General features: G+C 49.4%; 2 protein-coding genes across 8 annotated transcripts in view; one reads left to right on the forward strand and one right to left on the reverse strand.

Annotated features, from left to right (window-relative positions):
• The window catches only part of PDE6H (phosphodiesterase 6H), a 78,251-nt gene that overhangs the window by 48,918 nt on the left and 4,852 nt on the right, over positions 1-24,481 (reverse strand). Inside the window, exon 1 of one of the 3 annotated variants that reach the window (XM_063941342.1) lies at positions 10,818-10,921. The exons of 1 other annotated variant lie outside the window; for it this stretch is intronic. The gene's annotated coding sequence lies outside the window, so the exon portion shown is untranslated. Of the gene's footprint in view, positions 1-8,299; positions 8,457-10,817; positions 10,922-24,481 lie in introns of those variants that run through there. One more of the 3 variants, XM_063941339.1, reaches the window with a different exon arrangement.
• Positions 1,117-24,481, forward strand: ARHGDIB (Rho GDP dissociation inhibitor beta). Of its 5 annotated transcripts, XM_063941335.1 has the most exons (7): positions 8,488-8,726; positions 8,833-8,913; positions 12,223-12,406; positions 19,402-19,485; positions 19,737-19,813; positions 21,620-21,683; positions 22,794-24,481. In XM_063941335.1, the coding sequence occupies exons 2-7, from the start codon at positions 8,875-8,877 to the stop codon at positions 22,991-22,993; spliced, it is 648 nt and encodes a 215-aa protein (XP_063797405.1). In that variant the 5' UTR covers positions 8,488-8,726; positions 8,833-8,874; the 3' UTR covers positions 22,994-24,481. The 5 variants fall into 5 exon arrangements, with proteins under 5 accessions (XP_063797407.1, XP_063797406.1, XP_063797408.1 ...); XM_063941337.1 differs by lacking the exons at positions 8,488-8,726; positions 8,833-8,913 and adding an exon at positions 1,117-1,171; XM_063941336.1 differs by having other exon boundaries at positions 8,485-8,926.

Raw genomic sequence — 24,481 nt, forward strand, 5'->3', positions numbered from 1 at the left:
CTCCAGCTGTATCTGCATACGAAATGCTACGTTGCAGTGTATTCCTGGAAATCACTGTAATGTAGCATTTCGTATACAGATACAGCCGCAGTTGAACACAGAATATAGGCATGCCGCATATCATTTTAATCAGCAGAAGCTGCTTGTGCATCCTAGCCACATAGTAATGCAAATATGTAGCATTTTCATAAACAAAGGCGCCCGACGTTAGCAGAGCTGCCAGCTGACTCATGCCAGGCATCTCCTGCAGAACTAGTGGCTGTGCTAGGGGGGCACCAGCCAAAATCTTGCCTAGGGCATCATACTGGATAGGGCCGGCTCTGGTGTGTTCAATCTGCAATCTAAATTGCATACCTCCCAACTTTATGTTTTTTTGCTCCCGAAAAAGGGGTGTGACCTAAGAAAGGGGGCGTGGCTTCACGGGAGGACCGCGATCGCGAGCCACGCCCCCGTTTTTGTCACTGAGGGGGCATGCCCATCGCTCTGTGAGCCGCTGGCATGCCCCCTCTCCCTCTGACTCCCCTGAATAGACGCTGTGCGCATGCGCACAGCGTCTATTCAACGCTGCTCTGCTAAGCAGGGCAGCGACAGACAGAGACTCCCAACTGCCCCCCCACCGCGGGACACTGCGTCCCGCGGGTGGGACAGCGGGACAGTCCCCAAAAAACGGGACTGTCCCGCGAAAATCGGGACAGTTGGGAGGTATGAAATTGCAGTGTAAAAATAAAGCAGCCAGTATTTACCCTGCACAGAAACAAAATAACCCACCCAAATCTAACTCTCTCTGCACATGTTATATCTGCCCCCCCTGCAGTGCACATGGTTTTGCCCAACTGCTAACAAAATTCCTGCTGCGATCAGCTTGGAATTACCCCCATAGGACTGAAACCTCGGCCTCAGTAACTGTGGGTAACACACATATATAAAAGGTATACGAGTTGCAGAACGGTGTCTCTGGGCCTGTCAGTGCGCCACATATAGTACATAAGGGACGCTGCGACAGTTTGTCATTGTTTCGCAGAAGAGTAACAAGTGCTGAGAGCTTCCTGTGCAAGTGGTTTAGAAAGAAAGGGGCTGTTTGCTCAACCAACTTCCTTCCCTTTATTCAACTGACAGGCAGAGCGAGCAGATTAGAGAACACTTCATCCCCATCGACGCAGGCCTCAGCTCGGTAAGTCGCTTCACTTATATCCCGTCACCTTACAATGGGAGGGAGTGGGGTGAAGATTAAAGACATCTCTAGATGATGTTGTGGGGTCTTTCGCAGGCCTGGGAAACGTACGACTCCACAGCTGTCTTGGAAGAACCACAAGTGCCAGCATGCGGTCCCCTTATACATTTCTCTTCACTAAATTCCATCTGTAGCCATTAATGCACATTCTGCAGGTTGGGTGGAACGCTGAGAACAGGGGGCTGCGCTGGTGTCCGCTCTGATTGTTGGATTGTTTAAATTGTGTCACGTCCATTTGGGGTGTTTAGCAAAATGAGGAACTGCAACGACAACTCCCATTGTGTCCTGGCCGGGTGAATGCCCTCAGAGGTGTACTATATCGGCCGGAGAGTGAGCACAGGGGGTTACTGACACGCAGGTGTCGCGCTGACCGCGGAATCGCTCGTGAGATTTATCTAATGCGGATTAGACAATAAAGAATAAATTGGATCTCTTTGCATTACTGCAGATCTGCCGTTAATTAGTAATTATTCCCTCACATATCTCCATTACTGATAGTCTCACGTCTCTAGCATCCATAATCCATACTGCCTGGCACACATTGCCGCTATCCTGTATACTCCAGCCTTATCCCCCACTAAATAATAATAGATGTCCACTCATGTTTTCTTCATTTAGATGTTTATCCCACAATGGGGGGTAATTCCAAGTTGATCACAGCAGGAACTTTGTTAGCAGTTGGGCAAAACCATGTGCACTGCAGGGGAGGCAGATGTAACATGTGCAGAGAGAGATAGATTTGGGTGGGGTGTGTTAAATCTGCAATCTAAATTGCAGTTTAGAAGTAAAGCAGACAGTATTTACCCTGCACAGAAACAAAATAACCCACCTAAATCTAACTCTCTCTGCACATGTTATATCTGCCCCCCCCTGCAGTGCACATGGTTTTGCCCAACTGCTAAAAAATTTCCTGCTGCGATCAACTTGGAATTACCCCCAATATTAATTAAGATGCGAAATTAGCATTCCGAAATCTCTGTAACTACATAGCAATCTGTGTGCTCAGCGTCTCCGCACAACTTCATTTGTACCAAGCGTTGATGTTTCTAGTCTACAGAGTCTTATTGCCAGGCTCGGACTGGCCCATAGGGGTACAGGGGAAACCACCGGTGGGCCCCCCTGCCTGGGGGCCCAACCTCTCAATTATGTATTATGAGTATGTTACATTATACTGCACAGGACTATGGTGTATTTTATACAGGGCATTGCTGTTGATACATTATCATGCATGCACTAGCAGTATTTACTATATATATATATATATTATTTATCAAGGGGCCCAGACAATGCACTAATGGTTAGCCAAGCCTCTAAGAATGAGCCCCTACCACTGCATTTCTCCGGTGGGCTATTTATGCCCCAGTCCGACACTGCTTATTACTTTAAAGGCCATAAGCATCAAAGCTCATTAAATAGACTTTAAGAACACTTGTATTTATTTATTAACAGTTTCGTATATAGCGAAGCATATTTCGTTGCGCTTTACAATTAGGACAACAGTAATAGAATAAAACTAGGCAAAAACAGACAGACATAGAGGTAGGAGGGCCCTGCTCGCAAGCTTACAACACATGAAACACTTACAATGAATGCCGGATGTTTTACACCCTATAGGAAACAAAAATCAAAATGATTGTGTTCTCTCTAGCAGGGGTAACACAGGGGTAATGCAGGGGTAACGGTTACTCAGACGTGTAAGAAAGGTAAGAGGTCTGCTGACGGTCTCCCAGGCTGTTACATAAATGCTGAAACTAGAACCTTATGAAAATGGCAACTAATGTGCAAGTCTGTGGTTACAGCGAGGAATATTATTATATATAGGGGGTAGTTCCAAGTTGATCGCAGCAGGACATTTTTTAGCAATTGGGCAAAACCATGTGCACTGCAGGGGGGGGCAGATATAACATGTGCAGAGAGTTAGATTTGGGTGGGTTATATTGTTTCTGTGCAGGGTAAATACTGGCTGCTTTAGTCTTAAGGCCCGTACACACTGGTCGATGTATCGGCCGTTCTCTTGAACGGCCGATACATCGCGGGACCGTCGGCCAGTGTGTACGGGCGATACGTCTGTGAACTCCGTCGTTCACAGACGTATCGCGTCGGCCGCGCAGCACAGCCGACAGCCAATATATCTAACGATATATTGGCCCGTCGCTGTGTGTGTACGGGGCGGTCGTCCGACCGCCCGTACACATGCTGCGGCGGCCGGCGGTGATTGACAGGTGAACTGGGCGGGCGCGAGCGCCCGCCCAGTTCATGACGTCAGTCCCCCGACGGATCGGGCTGTGTGTATGCACAGCACACTGCCCGATCCGTACATAGATATATCTGCAGATCAATTGATCTGCAGATATATCTAATAGTGTGTACCCACCTTTACACTGCAATTTAGATTGCAGATTGAACTCACCCCACCCAAATCTAACTCTCTCTGCACATGTTATATCTGCCTCCCCTGCAGTGCACATGGGCCCTCATTCCGAGTCGTTCGCTCGGTATTTTTCATCGCATCGCAGTGAGAATTCTCTTAGTACGCATGCGCAATATTCGCACTGCGACTGCGCCAAGTAACTTTGCTATGAAGAAAGTAATTTTACTCACGGCTTTTTCATCGCTCCGGCAATCGTAATGTGATTGACAGGAAATGGGTGTTACTGGGCGGAAACACGGCGTTTCAGGGGCGTGTGGCTGAAAACGCTACCGTTTCCGGAAAAAACGCAGGAGTGGCCGGAGAAATGGGGGAGTGCCTGGGCGAACGCTGGGTGTGTTTCTGACGTCAAACCAGGAACGACAAGCACTGAACTGATCGCACAGGCAGAGTAAGTCTGAAGCTACTCTGAAACTGCTAAGTAGTTAGTAATCGCAATATTGCGAATACATCGGTCGCAATTTTAAGAAGCTAAGATTCACTCCCAGTAGGCGGCGGCTTAGCGTGTGTAACTCTGCTAAATTCGCCTTGCGACCGATCAACTCGGAATGAGGGCCATGGTTTTGCCCAATTGCTAACAAAATTCCTGCTGCGATCAACTCAGAATTACCCCCTATGGTGTTTTATATGTGTGGAGTTCCTCTTACTGTCGGCTGGGGGAGGGTCAGCATCGGCTGTATGCTCCAGGAAACGGGCTGGGGTTGCAGTGGGGGAGCCGGAGGAGGACACACTACATACTGGGCCACGCTTTTAGAAATACTGTAGTTGCAAAGTACCTGCGATACGGCCAGGTGAGGGCACCTGAAAACTACATTCTTATTGCATGTAGGGTATTGCAGAATATTAGCAAAGATTTGCTACAGGAATAGATGTAACGAGCCTAATTCCGAGATAGGAGCAAAGCAAAGAAAATGAAATCATTCTGCACCTTGACAAACATGCTGTACTGCAAGGGAGGGGGGGGGGAATATATTAAATGCAGGGTAAATACTGGCTGCTTCTGCATGTAGCCAACACATGCTGGACATATTTATTCTCACACTGCAGTGTAAATGTGAGCTAGGACACACCCCACACAAATCTCTCTCTCTCTCTCTGCACGTTACATCTGTTCCCTGTAGTGCAGCATGGTAGTACCCAGGTGCACATGTTATATCTGCCTCACCTGCAGTGCAGCACAGTGTTACCCAGGTGCACAGGTTACATCTGCCCCACCTGCAGTGCAGCATGGTATTACCCAGGTGCACAGGTTACATCTGCCCCCCCTGCAGCACAGCACAGTATTACACAGGTTACATATGCCCCCCTGCAGCGCAGCACGGTATTACTTAGGTGCACAGGTTACATCTGCCCCACCTGCAGCGCAGCACAGCATTACCTAGGTGCACAGATTACATCTGCCCCACCTGCAGCACAGCACTGTATTACCTAGGTGCACAAGTTACATCTGCCTCACCTGCAGCGCAGCACAGTATTAACTAGGTGCACAGGTTACATCTGCCCCACCTGCAGCGCAGCACGGTATTACCTAGGTGCACAGTTTACATCTGCCCCACCTGCAGTGCAGCACGGTATTACCTAGGTGCACTGGCTACATCTGCCCCACCTCAGCACAGCACAGTATTACCTTGGTACACAGGTTACATCTGTCCCAACTGCAGCGCAGCACAGTATTACCTAGGTGCACAGGTTACATCTGCCCCACCTGCAGTGCAGCACGGTATTACCTAGGTGCATAGGTTACATCTGCCCCACCTGCAGCGCAGCATGGTATTACCCAGGTGCACAGGTCACATCTGCCCCACCTGCAGTGCAGCACGGTATTACCTAGGTGCATAGGTTACATCTGCCCCACCTGCATGGCAGCACGGTGTTACCCAGGTGCAAATGTCACATCTGCCCCACCTGCATGGCAGCGGTATCCGTTTGATAGATAGACAGTGTCTAGTTAGACACCATATGTTAGACATACAGTAGATCGACAGGGTCAAAAGGTCGACATGAAAAAGGTAGACCGTACAAAAGGTCGACAGGTCAAAAGGTCGACATGGTGAAGAGGTCGCCTTGAAAATGGTCGACATAAAAAAGATAGACAATTTTTCTTTTTATGTTACATGTTTTTGGATTATTTCATACTTTCTCTATCCATGTCGGCATAGAGTTGGTTATAAACCTTGTGGCGAGCGCAGCGAGCCACCGTGCCTGAAGCGTGGCGAGCGAAGCGAGCCCCGCGAGGGTATGCCTTTCTACAATTGGATGTCCCAGATGACAAAACTATCCACACAAACCACAAAAATGCAAAAAACATGGTGTCTACCTTCTTCATGTCGACATTTTGACCTGTCGACCTTTTGACCTGTCGACTTAATGTCTGTCTAACATATGGTGTCTATCTATTGACTGTCTAACTAGACACTATCTATCTTTCATACCGGAACCCATGGCAGCATGGTGTTACCCAAGTGCACATCTTACATCTGCCCCACCTGCAGCGCAGCACAGTGTTACCTAAGTGCACATCTTACATCTGCCCCACCTGCAGCGCAGCACAGTGTTACCCAGGTGCAAAGTTACCTGCTCCGTTAATTTATTTCCCACTCAGAATCAGGCCCAATGTGCGCAGACAGACATGATGGTGATAAAGTAAAATATATGTGGAGAAAACTTTCTAGTGCTTGGAAAAATATAGCGGCCTGCATTACCCAGACGGGAGAATCACCTCATTCCCCATTAGCAACTTGTAGAAAAATAGGAGAATACACTTAGCGCACGTATTGTAAAAGGGAGATGATTTTGGTAAGATGTGAATATGATGTCACACAGTGTGGGTCCCCGTGACTCGCAGCACGCCCCCGTGAGTAATAATGACCATGCCACACTACATTATGGGGCAGATGTATTAACTTGGAGAAGGCATAAGGAAGTGATAAACCAGTGATAAGTGCAAGGAGATAAACGCACCAGCCAATCCGCTCCTAACTGTCAATTTGCATATTGGAGCTGATTGGCTGATGCGTTTATCACCTTGCACTTATCACTGGTGTATCACTTCCTTATGCCGTCTCCAGGTTAATACATCTGCCCCATTGTTCTTTCTCTCTGGGACAAGCTCGGAGAGGAGATGCAGGTGGGCAGCAACGGGGAAGGGGGTCAGGCTAGTCGTGTCATTAGGCCTCGACCCCCTCGCGGAAAATTTGCTATGATAGGTGCATATTTGCATAGGGGGCCAAAATGATGCGTCTTCTTAGAAACGCATCACTATGCCCCGCCCTCTCCCCATTCATTGATTAAACCATGATTCTGGTCAGTGTGTTTCAGCCCTGCGCGAAACTCCCTGGAATAAACGTATAAGGACCTGGGAAGCAAATAGTCCCTGTAAAGATTTACAGCATGTTCCGTGTCACAACCAATCAGCCAGTGACATGTCACCATCACCAGAGCCCTGGCACTATCTGCTGCAGATGATCGCACCCTGCCATGTGACAGAGGCTACTGGTAGAGCTTGTCTTCTGACTGTCAGTCAGGAGGATGTGGTCAGTGGATGTTCCGGCCAGGCCGGGTAATCTCATCTAATCGCATATGTTCCAGATCTACTAATAGGATCAGCCTGGGCCACGTGCCAAGTCCCAGGGGAATCTCGTCTAGCTCACGAGGCTGCTAACCTCTCTCTTTCTCTCTCTCTCTCTCCCCTCCCCTCTCTCTCCGAGGTGTATCAAGAAGTGTAAAGAGTGGAGAAGTACACCAGTGGAGATGTGGCCCATAGCAACCATTCATTTGGTTGCTATGGGCAACTTCACCTCAGGTCCGCTTCTCCACTCTTTATACTGCTTTATACATCTCCCCCCCTGTGTGGCAGCCATGTCTCCACTTCCTCACGCTGATTATAAACAGCCCCACGCGTGGGAAACGGCCATTGCCAAGAACAATCGTATAACAATACGGCAGATAAGAAGCAAAATAAATATTCCCGTCTACAATACAGAAAGTGGAGCGGACGCAGTTCCAGGTCAGGGCCGGCCTGTTTATCTGAATGCAGTTATATTGTCTATTAATGTCACTGGCTCATGTGGTTATATATACTGTATATATATATATATAATATATATATATATATATATATATCACATGTCAATTGAATTAATCTAGGTACATCCAATCATTACACAGTGTGTACACAGCACCCTGTGTGTCGGGTGTAGTATGTTATGCTGGCGGTCGGGCTCCCAGCGGCCAGCATATCGGTGCCGGAATCCCGACCGCCAGCATACCGACAGCTGGGCGAGCGCAAATGAGCCCCTTGTGTGCTCACTGCGCTCGCCGCGCTGCGGGCACGGCTATCTATTCTCCCTCCAGGAGGGTAGTGGACCCCCCAAGAGGGAGAAAAGCTGTCGGTATGCCGGCGGTCAGGATTCCGGCACCGGTATGCTGGTCATCGGGAGCCCGGCCGCCGACAAACAGAAGACTACTCCTGTGTGTCATATCTGCTCATACAGTATGACCTGACCTTTGCTGGTCCCAATGGGCAATTATCGTTTACATTTCACAGTATGTACTGTATATGAAGTTGCATTGTGTCATAACCCAACTATGTACAGTGCCATTGTGACCACATGGCCCCCCATGCTACAATAATACGCCACCTTGGGTGGATGTAATATGGCTCATGCTGGTGAGTGTGACAGTTGGAGGTCACATGCGGCTCCAGAGAGAGGCTGGCTCGTGCTGGTGAGTGTGACAGTTGGAGGTCACATGCGGCTCCAGAGAGAGGCTGGCTCGTGCTGGCGAGTGTGACAGTTGGAGGTCACATGCGGCTCCAGAGAGAGGCTGGCTCGTGCTGGCAAGTGTGACAGTTGGAGGTCACACACGGCTCCAGAGAGAGGCTGGTTCGTGCTGGCGAGTGTGACAGTTGGAGGTCACATGTGGCTCCAGAAAGAGGCTGGTTCGTGCTGGCGAGTGTGACAGTTGGAGGTCACATGTGGCTCCAGAGAGAAGCTGGTTCATGCTGGCTAGTGTGACATTTGGCAGCGGTTGGAGCAGACATCTTGGTGACGGACAGAGAAGAGAGAGGTAACTTGCAGCTTACTGGGTGATTTCTGCGGTCCCGGCATCCTGTTTCTGTAAATCAGCAGCTTGGTCATCACCGTCGCATCTTGTGTGTCTCCCCGGTTTCCAGTGGCTGTGTGAAGGAGGCGGTGCTAAACGGGGTGGAGAGGAGATGGAGAGCCCTTTGCAGTGCAGCCAGACCACTATAATGGTGTGTACACACGGTGAGATCCTTACTATGCCTGATTTTCACTTTGTGATTTCTCCTGAACTCCCCGGAGTCCACCGATTTTGACTAACTTTTCTTGAGATATGGACTATGTGTGCTTACGATTTTGGCTTATGTGAGATTTAATTGACATGTGAGATGAACTAGATAGTACACCGATCTAGCAAGGATTGACTTGCCTGCACAGTCTATCTTTTCTTGCGATGCCGACCTGGCGGGACCGCACATTGGGATCGAATCGGGATCGCAAGGTGACTTTCACCTTGCGATCTGCACTAACTTTTCTTGCGATTTTGACTATATAGTCAAAATCGAAAGAAAAAATGTCACTGTGTGTACACACAATAAGAGTGTAGTAAGCATACCTCCCAACTGTCCCGATTTTCAGGCACTGTCCTACCCGTGGGCCACAGTGTCCCGCGTGGGGGGGCAGATAGGAGACTCCCTGTCAATCAGTGCTCTGTATAGTACAGCAGCGGTGAATAGACGTGACATCGGGGACTGAGTAAATAACAGCAGCTCACAGAGCTGGGCATGTCCCCTCAGTGACAAAAAGGGGGCGTGACCCATGGGCGGGAACTCTGTGAAACCACGCCCCCTTTCCCATAGTCTACACAACCCTTTTGGGCGCAGACGAGGCTCTGCTGTGCAGAAGTCCCGGATCTCCGTTCAAGTCAGAGCCGGATTAAGGGGGGTGGCCCGGGGGGCATGTACCCCGGGCCCCCCTTTATAAACTGGCCCCCGCCACTCGCCACAGATCGAATCCGATCTGTGCTGCCAGCGCTCCCAGCTCCTCACTCCCTTGTGAGCCGTGGCGCTGACGCCGCATTTCAGTACAGGACTTGCTGAGCGACGGCTCAGCTGTCCAATACGGTGTGAAATAGGCAGCCTGCGGCTCAGTCATTGGCTAGGCGCGCAGGCTGGCGGGAAGGAGAAGCAAGGGATCCCTGGCGATGCGTGGAGCCGAGCCAGCGCAGGCGGAGGTACAAGCTTGCAAACTGCTTGGAGGAGAGGCAGAGATAAACGAGCTCTCCCTCTCCTGTTGTGTCAGGGGCAGAACAAAAAGTAAGCCTGGCTCAATTAAACTGCTGCTGTAAATTAGGGTCTGACTATATATATTTATATATATATATATATATATATATATATATATATTATACACACTGTACTGGTGCCTTCACAGTAATAGCAGAATTATTTCTTAGCGGGTGCGGCACTCAGGCTGAATAATAACACAGAGTCCAAAGCGATTGAAGTTGTGTTTGTGTTATTATTCAGTGCCGCACCCTCTAAGAAATAAATATTTTTTATTTTTTTATTTTTTTCGGATAAATCCTCTATCTGCCTCTTTATTAGGGGCCCCGCTGTCAGAAGTGCCCCGGGGCCCCCATAGTCTTAATCCGGCTCTGGTTCAAGTATGTTGGGAGGTCTGAGTAAGTGACAATCCAACATTACAGCACCCATCGCAGCTGAGGCATTTATTAACCCTTCGCTCACCAAATGTAGTAGGAAATACAGAAACTTCTGCTTTGCATACGTGACAGGATGCTGCAGACACGAGTAACTTACACCCTGTCAGCTGCTTAAGGAATATACAGCGGTACAGTACAGCTTGTACTAGCAGCCGGCTACTAGAAGCGAACAGCCCACTCAGTAAGGTGCAGCTGATTACCTGATAGCTGCAGCCATAGACCGGAGAGTAAAGGGGGCACAGACAGATTACCAAAGGCTACTGCCTAGAGAGGCCACGGATGTCAGTGTCTGCTTTCTGTAAGGGAATAGAGTCTGGAAGCCATCAGTTCATCTTTCAATGGGCTATTGCCAGTATATATATAGGGCGGGATGTATTAACATTGCAATGCGGTGACGGAGGCCCCCCGCGATACCTGTGAGGTGGTGTGTGGGGTTCTCCGTCACCTCCCCGGGCTCTCCACATTCCACCCACACCGGGAAGCAGCAGCAGGCTGTCCTGGCGCCTCCTCCTCTCCCTGCAGCAGGAAGGACCTTCGGCTGGGTTGCTAGGGGGAGGTGGAGTTTTCCTTCCGGGTCCTGGCTTCCTGGAGGAAGGTATGCCGGGGGGAAGGGGGGTTGGCATCTGCGGCAGGGGGGGGGGCAGCAGAGGCGGCGGGTTGCGGCAGCCGGCGATAAGAAGCCCATAGGCTTCTAAAGATGGCAATACCCTGGGCGGCGAAAACTCGGCAGCCGCGTCTTAGTACATTTGAAAATGCAGTAAAAACCCCGAAAACGGGGGTTTTACCGCATTTTTCCCTTAGTACATCCTCCCCACACTGTGTTAAGTTGAGACACTGTGTAATTAGCAAGACAATAAAATCAGGGGCGTTTTAAGAGAGAAGGAGGCCCCTGTACTGCCTCCACTGTCTGGGCCCTCCCTCCTCTCTGCCAGTAGCGCTGTAAAGTCAAACTGTACTGCGCATGCGCAGATCTCCGGGAAAATGACGCTGCAGACATTTTTCCAGCGATTTCTCTTCTGCGCATGTGCAAAACGCAAGGAAAAAGGCCACCACACCATTTTTGCACTGATTTAAACAGTGCCGCTGCCATCGGTGCGGGTCTTCTGAGGGGTAAGTATTCAAGAAATGGGTGCAGCACACAGTGCACCGATTATAGATACGCCAGTGAATAAAACCACTAAGTGGCGGATTTATCACCATCCTCATCGTCAGATGCGGATGTGAAGTGATAACATCGGCCCAATCCACAATGCGATTATTGATTACAACGCATGGATGTCTCGATAATCGCATGTAGAGGAGGAGCTTGCAAGAAAGCTCTGTCCCTGCGATGCCACTCAGCAGCCATTTTGGGGTATTTCATAAAAAAATAACTGTGGACTAATTGTCCCCCAGGGCTATCCCATTATCCTCGAAGGCAGCCCGACGTCGGCACTTATTGGGGATATTTTTTCCGGACCCTCTGAGGTTTTCCAAATTGCAGCTGCGAAAAAACACATAGGTCCGGGAACGTAACTTATTGTCCCACTGTCTGTATATATAACGTTGGGCACAGGACAATGGTATAGATGACGATGGGCAGAACAGGCGTGCTGGCAGCGCACGAGAACGACGCACGGATTTGTCTTTCAGTTACACAGAATGTCGCACATCTTTCTTAGGTGGGGTTCAAATAATGAGAATATGTTTTATAGTAACGGCGGCTGATCTCTAATAAACCTGTAATTACAGCTCAGGTAACTACAGCAGTAGATATAAGTCACATTATTTTATACTCTAATTGTGCCATATATATATATATACTGTGTAATCTCGGCAGATAATTATGACGGAATACGACCCAGCCGTACCGGACCTAGAGGATGAAGACGATTTGGATGGGAAACTGAATTACAAGCCCCCGCAGCAGAAGTCACTGCAAGAAATCCAGGAGTTGGACAAGGATGACGAAAGCTTAGCCAAGTATAAGAAGTCATTGCTGGGAGACGGGCTGGTAGTCTCAGGTATTCTGCTTTACTTATATACTGTACTGTACGTATAGATGACGAAACGTGACTGTGAAATTCTCTCTCATTAAAGTAAAAGGATATCAGCAGGAATAAAATGTCGCCGCTTTAAAGTATGGCCTAGATCCGATGTGAAACCAAAGTTTCTGCTTTTGTACTTGTAGTTAGCTTTGCGCAAAAGTGCCTAGTGTAAAGTATGAATTTGCGGGAACAAGATGGCAGAGTGTGCAGGGACCAGGGTGCACATATAGTAATGTATTCCCCAACCCACCAACTTCTTACATGAGCAAGTGCAAACTAGTGCAGCCCACAGATGCCAGCCTCAGGCATAATTACATAAGAATTGGCTGTACTTGCACAACATATGCGCATGTCATCAAAAAAGAGGAATTTGCACATCTGTTAAGGACAGACAGTCAGCTGACTAGCAGCCAATCACATTGCAGAGTCGCAGCTTCTTACATCATTACTATGCGTGTGGCTACAACCCAAACATAGATGCTTTGCCCAAAGCCGGCCCTAACCAATATGATGCCCTAGGCAAGATTTTGGATGGTGCCCCCTAGCACCGCCACTAGTTCCGCCTCTGACCCTGCAACCCTTTCCCAGCACCATCACCCCTCACCCATAGCAGTCCTCATTTTAGTGTTCCTACCCCCTATATTTTAAATAGGAACAGTGCGCACATGTGGCGCACAGCCCAAAAAGGGGTGTGTTCTTGCTGGGAAGGGGCATGGCCACACAATAGTACCCCCAATTCAAATTACGCCACACAGTAGTGCAACTTTATTCACATTATATCATGCGATAGTGTCCCTTATTCACGTTACATCACACAGTAGTACCACTTTACCTTATATACGTTACTCCTCACAGTACTGCCCCTTATTCACATCACATCGCACTGAATTGCTCCTTATTCACATTACACCACACCATATTGCTCTTTATTCACATTAGACCACACAGTACTGCCCTTTCTATACGTTACGCCACACAGTAGAGCACCTTATACACATAATGCCACACATTAGTAATGCATTTATACACATCATACCACACAGTAATGCCCCTTACACATACAGTATGACACACATTATTAATGTCCTTATAAACATAATGCACCTTACGCATTATGCCAGCCTTTATTAATGCCCTTATACACATAATGGGGGTCATTCAGACCTGATCGATCGCTAGCAATTTTTTGCAGCGCTGCGATCAGATAGTTGCCGCCTACAGTGGAGTGTATTTTAGCTTTGCAAGTGTGCGATCGCATGTGCAGCCGAGTGGTACAAAAAATATTTGTGCAGTTTCTGAGTAGTCCAGGACTTACTCAGTCGCTTCGATCACTTCAGCAAGTCCGGGACCGGAATTGACGTCAGACACCCGCCCTGCAAACGCTTGGACATGCCTGCGTTTTTCCAAACACTCCCAGAAAACGGTCAGTTGACACCCACAAATGCCCTCTTCCTGTCAATCTCCTTGCGATCGGCTGAGCAAATGGATACTTCGTAAAACCCATCGCACAGCAACGATCCGCTTTGTACCGGTGCGAAGTGCGTGCGCATTGCTGTGCATACGCATTCGCAGTTCTGACCTGATTGCAGCGCTGCACAAAAAGCTAGCGTACGATCAGGTCTGAATGACCCCCCATGTCCCTTACACATATGCTGCACATTATTAATGTCCTTATACACATAGTGACACACATAATGCCCCTTACAAATATGGCGAACACTATTGCACAACCAACCCACCCGCACTCACATGGCTGCTAACACTGTAACCTCTGCCTCTGCTTGGATGTGTCCTCATACATCTTGCCTCAATACGCCATGCAGCAGGAGGCGCCTGGCCTGAGTCAGCTGGCAGCCCTTTTTTTATGAAAATGTGTCTTATTTGCATAGCTATGTGACTAGCATGCACAAGCAGTTTCTCCTGATTAATATGATATGCGGCATGCCTATATTCTGTGTGCGAGTGTGACTGTATCTGCATATGAAATACTACGATACAGTGATTTCCGGGAATACACTGTAACGTAGCATTTCTTCTTATGCAGTACAGCGTCAATCACACACAGAATATAGGCATGTCGCATATCATTTTAATCAGGAGAAGCTGCTTGTGCCCCTGGGCATACCAAATGCCCTAGGTCAGCGGTGGCCAACCAGTGGCTCTTGAGCCGCATGCGGCTCTTTCTTTATTTAAATGTGTCTCCCAACACTCTAAAGCATGTGACCACAGCAGATACAGAAACCGCTGCACTCCAGCCAGACACGCAGCAGCACTACAAACTGAAAACTGAAGGAGCCAGATAGTAGAGGTGAGACACCCACTGGAAAACAGAGGACATATAAGTGGCTGCTGCAATGGCACGAGTTGGTGGGGGGGCTGTAGTGATACACGAGGGTGGGCTAGAGTGACACAAGGCGGAGCTGGCTGGAGTGACACAGGAGGGTCATGGCAGGAGTGTAACATGGGGACTTGACTGGAGTGACGCAGGAGGGTGCTGGAAGTAGTGACACGTGGAAGAACTGGCTGGAGCGACATAGAAGGGTGGTAGCAGGAGTGACACATGGGAGAGCTGGCTGAGGTGACACAGGGGGGCGCTGGCAGTAGTGACACATGGGAGAGCTGGCTGAGGTGACACAGCAGGGTCCTGGCAGTAGTGACACATGGGAGACCTGGCTGAGGTGACACAGCAGGGTCCTGGCAGTAGTGACACATGGGAGAGCTGGCTGAGGTGACACAGCAGGGTCCTGGCAGTAGTGACACATGGGAGAGCTGGCTGAGGTGACACAGCCGGGTCCTGGCAGTAGTGACACATGGGAGAGCTGGCTGAGGTGACACAGCAGGATCCTGGCAGTAGTGACACATGGGAGACCTGGCTGAGGTGACACAGCAGGGTCCTGGCAGTAGTGACACATGGGAGAGCTGGCTGAGGTGACACAGCAGGGTCCTGGCAGGAGTGACACATGGGAGACCAGGCTGGAGTGACACAGCAGGGTCCTGGCAGGAGTGACACATGGGAGAGCTGGCTGAGGTGACACAGCAGGGTCCTGGCAGTAGTGACACATGGGAGAGCTGGCTGAGGTGACACAGCAGGGTCCTGGCAGTAGTGACACATGGGAGAGCTGGCTGAGGTGACACAGCAGGGTCCTGGCAGTAGTGACACATGGGAGAGCTGGCTAAGGTGACACAGCAGGATCCTGGCAGTAGTGACACATGGGAGAGCTGGCTGAGGTGACAGAGCAGGATCCTGGCAGTAGTGACACATGGGAGACCTGGCTGAGGTGACACAGCAGGATCCTGGCAGGAGTGACACATGGGAGAGCTGGCTGAGGTGACACAGCAGGGTCCTGGCAGTAGTGACACATGGGAGAGCTAGCTGAGGTGACACAGCAGGGTCCTGGCAGTAGTGACACATGGAAGAGCTGGCTGAGGTGACACAGCAGGGTCCTGGCAGTAGTGACACATGGGAGAGCTGGCTGAGGTGACACAGCAGGGTCCTGGCAGTAGTGACACATGGGAGAGCTGGCTGAGGTGACACAGCCGGGTCCTGGCAGTAGTGACACATGGGAGAGCTGGCTGAGGTGACACAGCAGGATCCTGGCAGTAGTGACACATGGGAGAGCTGGCTGAGGTGACACAGCAGGATCCTGGCAGTAGTGACACATGGGAGAGCTGGCTGAGGTGACACAGCAGGATCCTGGCAGTAGTGACACATGGGAGAGCTGGCTGAGGTGACACAGCAGGGTCCTGGCAAGAGTGACACATGGGAGAGCTGGCTGAGGTGACACAGCAGGGTCCTGGCAGGAGTGACACATGGGAGAGCTGGCTGAGGTGACACAGCAGGATCCTGGCAGTAGTGACACATGGGAGACCTGGCTGGAGTGACACAGCAGGGTCCTGGCAGTAGTGACACATGGAAGAGCTGGCTGAGGTGACACAGCAGGGTCCTAGCAGTAGTGACACATGGGAGAGCTGGCTGAGGTGACACAGCAGGGTCCTGGCAGTAGTGACACATGGGAGACCTGGCTGGAGTGACACAGCAGGGTCCTGGCAGGAGTGACACATGGGAGAGCTGGCTGAGGTGACACAGCAGGGTCCTGGCAGTAGTGACACATGGGAGAGCTGGCTGAGGTGACACAGCCGGGTCCTGGCAGTAGTGACACATGGGAGAGCTGGCTGAGGTGACACAGCAGGATCCTGGCAGTACTGACACATGGGAGATCTGGCTGAGGTGACACAGCAGGATCCTGGCAGTACAGACACATGGGAGAGCTGGTTGAGGTGACACAGCAGGATCCTGGCAGTAGTGACACATGGGAGAGCTGGCTGAGGTGACACAGCAGGGTCTTGGCAGTAGTGACACATGGGAGAGCTGGCTGAGGTGACACAGCAGGGTCCTGGCAGTAGTGACACATGGGAGAGCTGGCTGAGGTGACACAGCAGGGTCCTGGCAGGAGTGACACATGGGAGAGCTGGCTGAGGTGACACAGCAGGGTCCTGGCAGTAGTGACACATGGGAGAGCTGGCTGAGGTGACACAGCAGGATCCTGGCAGTACTGACACATGGGAGAGCTGGCTGAGGTGACACAGCAGGATCCTGGCAGTAGTGACACATGGGAGAGCTGGCTGAGGTGACACAGCAGGATCCTGGCAGTAGTGACACATGGGAGAGCTGGCTGAGGTGACACAGCAGGATCCTGGCAGTAGTGACACATGGGAGAGCTGGCTGAGGTGACACAGCAGGGTCTTGGCAGTAGTGACACATGGGAGAGCTGGCTGAGGTGACACAGCAGGGTCCTGGCAGTAGTGACACATGAGAGAGCTGGCTGGAGTGACACAGCAGGGTCTTGGCAGTAGTGACACATGGGAGAGCTGGCTGAGGTGACACAGCAGGGTCCTGGCAGTAGTGACACATGGGAGAGCTGGCTGAGGTGACACAGCAGGGTCCTGGCAGTAGTGACACATGGGAGAGCTGGCTGAGGTGACACAGCAGGGTCCTGGCAGTAGTGACATATGGGAGAGTTGGCTGAAGTGACACAGGGGGGAGCTGGCTGGAGTGACATAGGAGGGTGTTGGCAGGAGTGACACGGGGGAGCTGGCTGGAGTGACATAGGAGGGTGTTGGCAGGAGTGACACGGGAGAGTTGGCTGAAGTGACACAGGCGGGTGCTGGCAGGAGTGACACAGGGGAGAGCTGGCTGGAGTGACATAGGAGGGTGGTAGCAGGATTGACACATGGGAGAGCTGGCTGGAGTGACATAGGAGGGTGGTAGCAGGAGTGACACATGGGGGAGCTGGCTGGAGTGACATAGGAGGGTGGTAGCAGGAGTGACACATGGAAGAGCTGGCTGGAGTGACATAGGAGGGTGATAGCAGGAGTGACACATGGGAGACCTGGCTGGAGTGACATATGGGAGAGCTGGCTGAGGTGACACAGCAGGGTCTTGGAAGTAGTGACACATGGGAGAGCTGGCTGGAGTGACATAGGAGGGTGCTGGCAGGAGTGACACGGGGGAGCTGGCTGGAGTGATAGGAGGGTGCTGGCTGGAGTGACACAGGGGAGCTGAAGTTTATTATGTGAATCTGGCTTTTTCAATGGATCTAGTGTTAAAAATGTATTTTATGTCGTTCTGGCTTTTTCAGTGTATTTTATACCAGGGGTGTGGTCTAGCAGGCACAAGGCCACATTCTATTTTTGCATGCGTGCCTTCGGCTCTATGTCGGCTCTTTCACGTACATAACAAGGTTTTTTGGCTCTTTGTCACTGACTGGTTGGCCACCCCTGCCCTAGGTATTTGCCAAGTTTGCCCATGCCTAGGGCCGGCTCTGGCTTTGCCCTCGTCTGGTTACACAACCGCTGGGCTTTAATGCAGGCACGCGGAGGCTACTGTATTATGGGGGTCATTCCGAGTTGTTCGCTCGCAAGCTGCTTTTAGCAGCTTTGCACACGCTAAGCCGCCGCCTACTGGGAGTGAATCTTAGCTTATCAAAATTGCGAACGAAAGATTCGCAATATTGCGAAAAGACTTCTCTGTGCAGTTTCTGAGTAGCTCGAGACTTACTCGGCATCTGCGATCAGTTCAGTACTTGTCGTTCCTGGTTTGACGTCACAAACACACCCAGCTTTCGCCCAGACACTCCTCCGTTTCTCCAGCCACTCCCGCGTTTTTTCACAGAAACGGTAGCGTTTTTTCGCACACACCCATAAAACGGCCAGTTTCCGCCCAGAAACACCCACTTCCTGTCAATCACATTACGATCACCAGAACGAAGAAAAAACCTCGTAATGCTGTGAGTAAAATTTCTAACTGCATAGCAAATTTACTTGGCGCAGTCGCACTGCGGACATTGCGCATGCGCATTAGCGACTAATCGCTCCGTTGCGAAAAAAAAATAACGAGCGAACAACTCGGAATGACCCCCTATATCCTTGCGATGTAGATGGGTCAGAGTTCAGCCCTGATGTGATCTACCATGGTAAAACAACACAATATGACACTGCATGTATAGAACTGTACATGAAACCCTTTAAATATTATATATACAGTATATACAAATTATTTAGTTTCAGGATTTATTATTAACAAATCAAAGTAAGTGGATCAAGCAAATATATTTTAAATGATTAAAAAGCACCATCACATGGATTATTTAATTACCTAGAAGATCTATTTAGGGAACGTATATAATATCATGGGCGCATGTTGGGACTTTGCCAGTAAAATTCTATCGGGGTCTATCGGGAAAATTGTGACTGTGAGAAGTTTGCGTTGTGTGTAGCGGAGAGACATCGGATGTTTTCCTGATCTGACCACGTATTTGTACAGGTGTATACTGGATATCGCTGGCCAGATATTTTGGGTTACTCTTTGGTTGGATCATTGTGATACGGCTGGCGTCCTATGGCTGGGATGTGACTGGTATACACACACTTTGCAACTGAATTGAAGTTTGTGCTAAATTCTTGTTTTTCAGACCCGTCAGCCCCAAATGTGACAGTAACCCGCCTCACCTTGGTATGTGCAGCAGCGCCCGGGCCAATCACAATGGATCTGACAGGTGCGTGGCGTCGTTACCAGGACAAAGAATGTGTTGTGCGACGCAAAACTGCAAGAAGAAATTAGGAAGATTATTATTATTATAATTCTGGATTATGTTTGTTGGACTAGAATGCTTTGTAAAAACAGTTATTTGTATAAAAATAGAGCTAATAAGTAGTTTAATTAAGGAAATTGCGGTGAGCGACACCATACACATAACCGCCACCCGACAGCGTAAAGCCTCCATACACTTTCCTTTATGTCCCACAGGAGACCTGACAAAGCTGAAGAAGGAAACATTTGTCCTAAAAGAAGGTGTTGAATATAAAGTTAAAATCCACTTTAAGGTAAGTTTGGATTTCATTTTGTAATAATAATTATTGCATTAAACTGTGAACTATTTGGTTTTCTAGGGCTGTGTCCCTGAAAAAAGCTGTCTGTGGGGGTTGGTAACAAAATGCCGGCCGTCGGAATGCTGACAGGAGACCGACGGCAGCATCCAGGCAGCCTAAATCCTGAAATGGGTGGTTACGGAGTGTTACTCCCCCCTATCCTACCTTAACCCTTACTTTTAGGTTCCTAACCTCTAACCCTAACAGCACCCCCCCCCTTCCTGTAGCCTAACCCTAGCCCCCTTCCCCCCAGGTGGGGCTTAAACCTAACATCCCCCTCGCCTCACCCTAACCGTCCCGTCCCCCCCACAGCCTAACCCTAACCCCCTGGTGTTGGCTTACTAGCCCCCCTCCCCGCACCCTAAACCTAACCATCCCCCCACACCCTAACCCTAAGTCACCCGGGGGTTGCCTAAACCTAACCCCCCAATCCCCAATCTAGTACGTAACTGGGCCGCTGTGTGGATGATCACGATCCCGATGGTTGGGATTCCGTCATCAGTGTTTTGTCCCCTTTCAGGAATTCTGGTTTCGGTATTCCATAGTGCGCCGGGATCCCAACTGTCGGGATGGTAACCGTATCCCGTCTGCAGGTCATATTTATCAATATGTGAAGATAAATAGGATTCTCTTTGTCAGTGACCTCTTTGGTGATTACCAAAACCTTCAGGTTACTCCGGGTGGCCAGTGGTTCCAGCTGCTGGGACCAGTCAAGCTGCGTTCCAGCACGCCCACAAAGCAGTGCCGACACGCCCTCTTCTTCTACTGAAACACTGGCTGTCGCCGCCCATCGATCACACTACGGCTTAGGGGCCACTGCGACCGTCACCGAAGACTGGAATTTGCACATGCGGAATACTGATACTGGGCATGCGCAGATCTGAGAACATTGGACCTGAGTGCAAACCATCTATGAATCTGGCCCTGTATTGTCTTCACCCAGCAGTCAGGGCAATGATATATGTATGTGAGCGGACGCGTCTCCAAGTCTCTGTACTTGTAATTGGGAAATATAGGTATTATTTGTGACGGCTTTGGTAGCTGTGGACCTCTATTGCTTCAAATACAAAATTAAGGTGCTAGCTCAATTAAGATCTATTGGAGGTCATTCCGAGTTGTTCGCCCGCAAGGCGATTTTAGCAGAGTTGCTCACGCTAAGCCGCCGCCTACTGGGAGTGAATCTTAGCATCTTAAAATTGCGAACGAAGTAATCGCAATATTGCGATTACACACCTCGTAGCAGTTTCTGAGTAGCTTCAGACTTACTCGGCATCTGCGATCAGTTCACTGCTTGTCGTTCCTGGTTTGATATCACAAACACACCCAGCGTTCGCCCAGTCACTCCTCCGTTTCTCCGGCCACTCCTGTGTTTTTTCCGGAAACGGTAGCGTTTTTTCCCACACGCCCATAAAACGGCCTGTTTCCGCCCAGTAACACCCATTTCCTGTCAATCACATTACGATCGCCAGTCCGATGAAAAAGCCGTGAGTAAAATTACTAAGTGCATAGCAAATTTACTTGGCGCAGTCGCAGTGCGGACATTGTGCATGCGCATTAAGCGGAAAATCGCTGCGATGCGAAGATTTTTACCGAGCGAACAACTCGGAATGAGGGCCATTGTGCGGTATATTAATATGAGATCACGCCAATACATTCACCATCCAGTATGATACAATTACAACCATGACTCCATGCTCACAGTGTAACGTCCTTTCATTCAATATGTCTGTAACAATATTCATTATGTTCTGTATATTGCAGATAAACAAGGATATAGTCTCTGGTTTGAAGTACGTGCAGCACACATACAGGACAGGCGTAAAAGGTAAATGGCTAGGGGGTGTCAACATTTTAAAAGTAGAACTTACAGGGCCGTAACTAGGTGTGTGCAGAGCGGGCACCGCACATAGCATTGCAGGGTAGGGGGCGCTGTTGGCGGCACTTGTTAATTATCTATTTTGATTACTTTCACTTGCAGCTTCCCCCCCTTTTTGAAGCACAGCATCTCCTAGTCGCCCCTGTCTCCTCCCTGACCCCTTCTGTCACTAATACTTATACAACATTCATGAACTCAACTTGAGATTTCTTTGTGATTCAGTCACACTGTCCTTTATTACGTTTCATGATGCTGACATACCCGGGATTCAAACCCATTGCCTTGGGCATTGCAGTCAGACACTCTATTCATTGAGCTATCAGCCCTTGTATAGAATGGTCGATAATTCTAAGCTAGAGAATTCTAACTATTTGAAGCTTACCTTGCACTTTGTTAAAAAAAAATGATCAGCATTGCGGCTGAGCAGATCTATGTAGTGCGTGGCTGTAAGAGATTGGATGTGTGGCTGCACACTACATAGATCTGCTCAGCTGCAGTGCTGATCATTTTTTCACAAAGTACCAGTGGTATATATATATATATATATATATATAAAATGTGGGAAGGGGCATCATAGCATGGGCTTTCCCTGGGATCAATCTTGTCATGCCTCTTCCCCACAAGGCATACACCTTATGTCCCTATTGAAAAAAATGGGGGGGGGGGGGGGGGCGCGCTCTTTGGCACAGGGCACCAGAAAGTCTAGTTACTGCTCTGAGAACTTACTTAACCCTACTACTTAGCCCCTTCCAGCATGTACAGTATTAGTCTGGTGGGGGAAGGGGGGCACCACGCCTGGAGGTCAGACAGTTCATGAGGTCCTCTGCTACCAAGAATCTTCAACCTGAAGAAGTTCTAAAAATCTAAAAATAGGTCTACACACAACCCTGAGGATGACCATGTATGAGATGAGGCACCAGGTGTGGGACCCGCTCTAACCTAAAACTCTATGTGGAAGGGGTCCACCGGAGGTTCCAATATTTGCATGCAATTAATCTTTAAATAACAGCAAGGATTTCCTTTCCACTAATGATCGGGTATTCTTTCCTCACATCCCAGTTGCCAAAGCTACCTTTATGGTGGGAAGCTACGGTCCCCGGCCAGAGGAGTACGAGTTCCTCACGCCTTTGGAAGAAGCACCGAAGGGAATGTTGGCCAGAGGAAACTACCACAACAAGTCCTTCTTCACCGATGACGACAGTCACAACCACCTGACGTGGGATTGGAACCTGTCCATTCGCAAGGAGTGGAATGAATAAAATGTCTCTTTTCCTAATCATTGAATATTGAATGCTGCCTGCAAATGTCCACAATACGCATTGTCTCCGCGACCTTCAGCAAGGAATGATACTGAGCTGTGACCCCCACACGATCTGCTGGCCACCAGCTGAAGAGACAAAGGGGGTAATTCAGACCTGATCGTAGCAGCAAATCTGTTAGCAGTTGGGCAAAACCATGCTGCACTGCAGGTGGGGCAGATGTAACATGTGCAGAGAGAGTTAGATTTGGGTGGGGTGTCTTCAAACTGAAATCTAAATTGCAGTGTAAAAATGAAGCAGCCAGTATTTACCCTGCACAGAAACAATATAACCCACCCAAATCTCACTCTCTCTGCACATGTTACATCTGCCCCCCCTGCAGTGCATATGGTTTTGCCCGTCTGCTAACAAATTTGCTGCTACGATCAGGTCTGAATTACCCCCAAAAGTCTTCTAGAGCCTCTCACACATGGGTAAATGTAGGGGTGGAGCAGATTCTGCCCTTGTGTGCAATCGGTTGCTAATAGCACTCTGCAATTTTGTTATTCGCCCTACCGACCCAGAGATGTGTCTATGCAGCCTTCTTCTCTTCAGTAAAATGGCCAAATGAGCAGACACGATTATGTGGGAGCAGTCTTAAGAGGGGGATACGTCTGGCCAAATCTAATTATTTAGCGCAATCTGCCAGGAAGTTGGACTGCCCCAGGGGGAGATTTATCAAAGCTCAAAGAGAAATAAAGTTAAAGAACTAACCAATCAGCTTCTGCCATGTTACAGGTTGTGTTTAAAAAATGACAGTTAGGAGCTGGTTGGTAGGTACTTTATCCCTCTCCACTTTATCTCTCTATAGTTTGGATAAATCTCCCCCCAGACCATACCTGGGCACAGAGGACATCAGCTCACAGCGAGCACACTTCCCTGCCGAACCTCCCAGCCATTGCACTAAATCAGGGATTTGGCTCTCCAGCTCTTGTTGAACTACACATCCCATCATGCCCTGCTACAGTTTTGCTATTTGGCCATGCTAAAACTGTTGCAGGGCATGCTGGGATATGTAGTTCAACAACAGCCGGAGGGCCGCAGATTCCCCACCCCTTCTCTAAATGATGCGACTCAGCCGGGCGTATCCACCCTATCTGATCATTTAAATCCCGTTCATAGCCGGCGAATTCCTATTAAACAAAAAAGTGAAAGTTACATTTCTGCTTTCCGGGAATGATTGCGCTAAATGCAGCACAAATAAAATGTCACGCATGTCTCAGTCGCTTCTTAAATGTCTCGTTAAACCTTCCTCTCTTAACCCTTTCTTGCCTGGCGGGTGCCAAAACTACCTGAAACCTGTTCTCATTGGTGACACGGCTCCAACTTTGCACAGCATCAATGGTTACATGACCCTGTGTGCACCTACACGTGTGTAATATGTGACTCTGGTGCTCGGGAAGGCACATTTTGATATGTTAATGAAATATAATTAAAGCGCTTTGTGTA

The sequence above is a fragment of the Pseudophryne corroboree genome, chromosome 9 (genome assembly GCF_028390025.1).
Source record: "Pseudophryne corroboree isolate aPseCor3 chromosome 9, aPseCor3.hap2, whole genome shotgun sequence".
Taxonomy (NCBI): Eukaryota; Metazoa; Chordata; class Amphibia; order Anura; family Myobatrachidae; genus Pseudophryne; species Pseudophryne corroboree.

What these genes read in the sequence shown, in the direction of transcription:
- ARHGDIB (XM_063941334.1), top strand. Translation starts at nt 8,875, where the DNA reads ATGGAGAGCCCTTTGCAGTGCAGCCAGACCACTATAATG. An exon ending in AATCACAATGGATCTGACAG is followed by an intron (nt 19,486 to 19,736) that starts GTGCGTGGCGTC and finishes TATGTCCCACAG; the next exon opens with GAGACCTGACAAAGCTGAAG. An exon ending in ATACAGGACAGGCGTAAAAG is followed by an intron (nt 21,684 to 22,793) that starts GTAAATGGCTAG and finishes CTCACATCCCAG; the next exon opens with TTGCCAAAGCTACCTTTATG.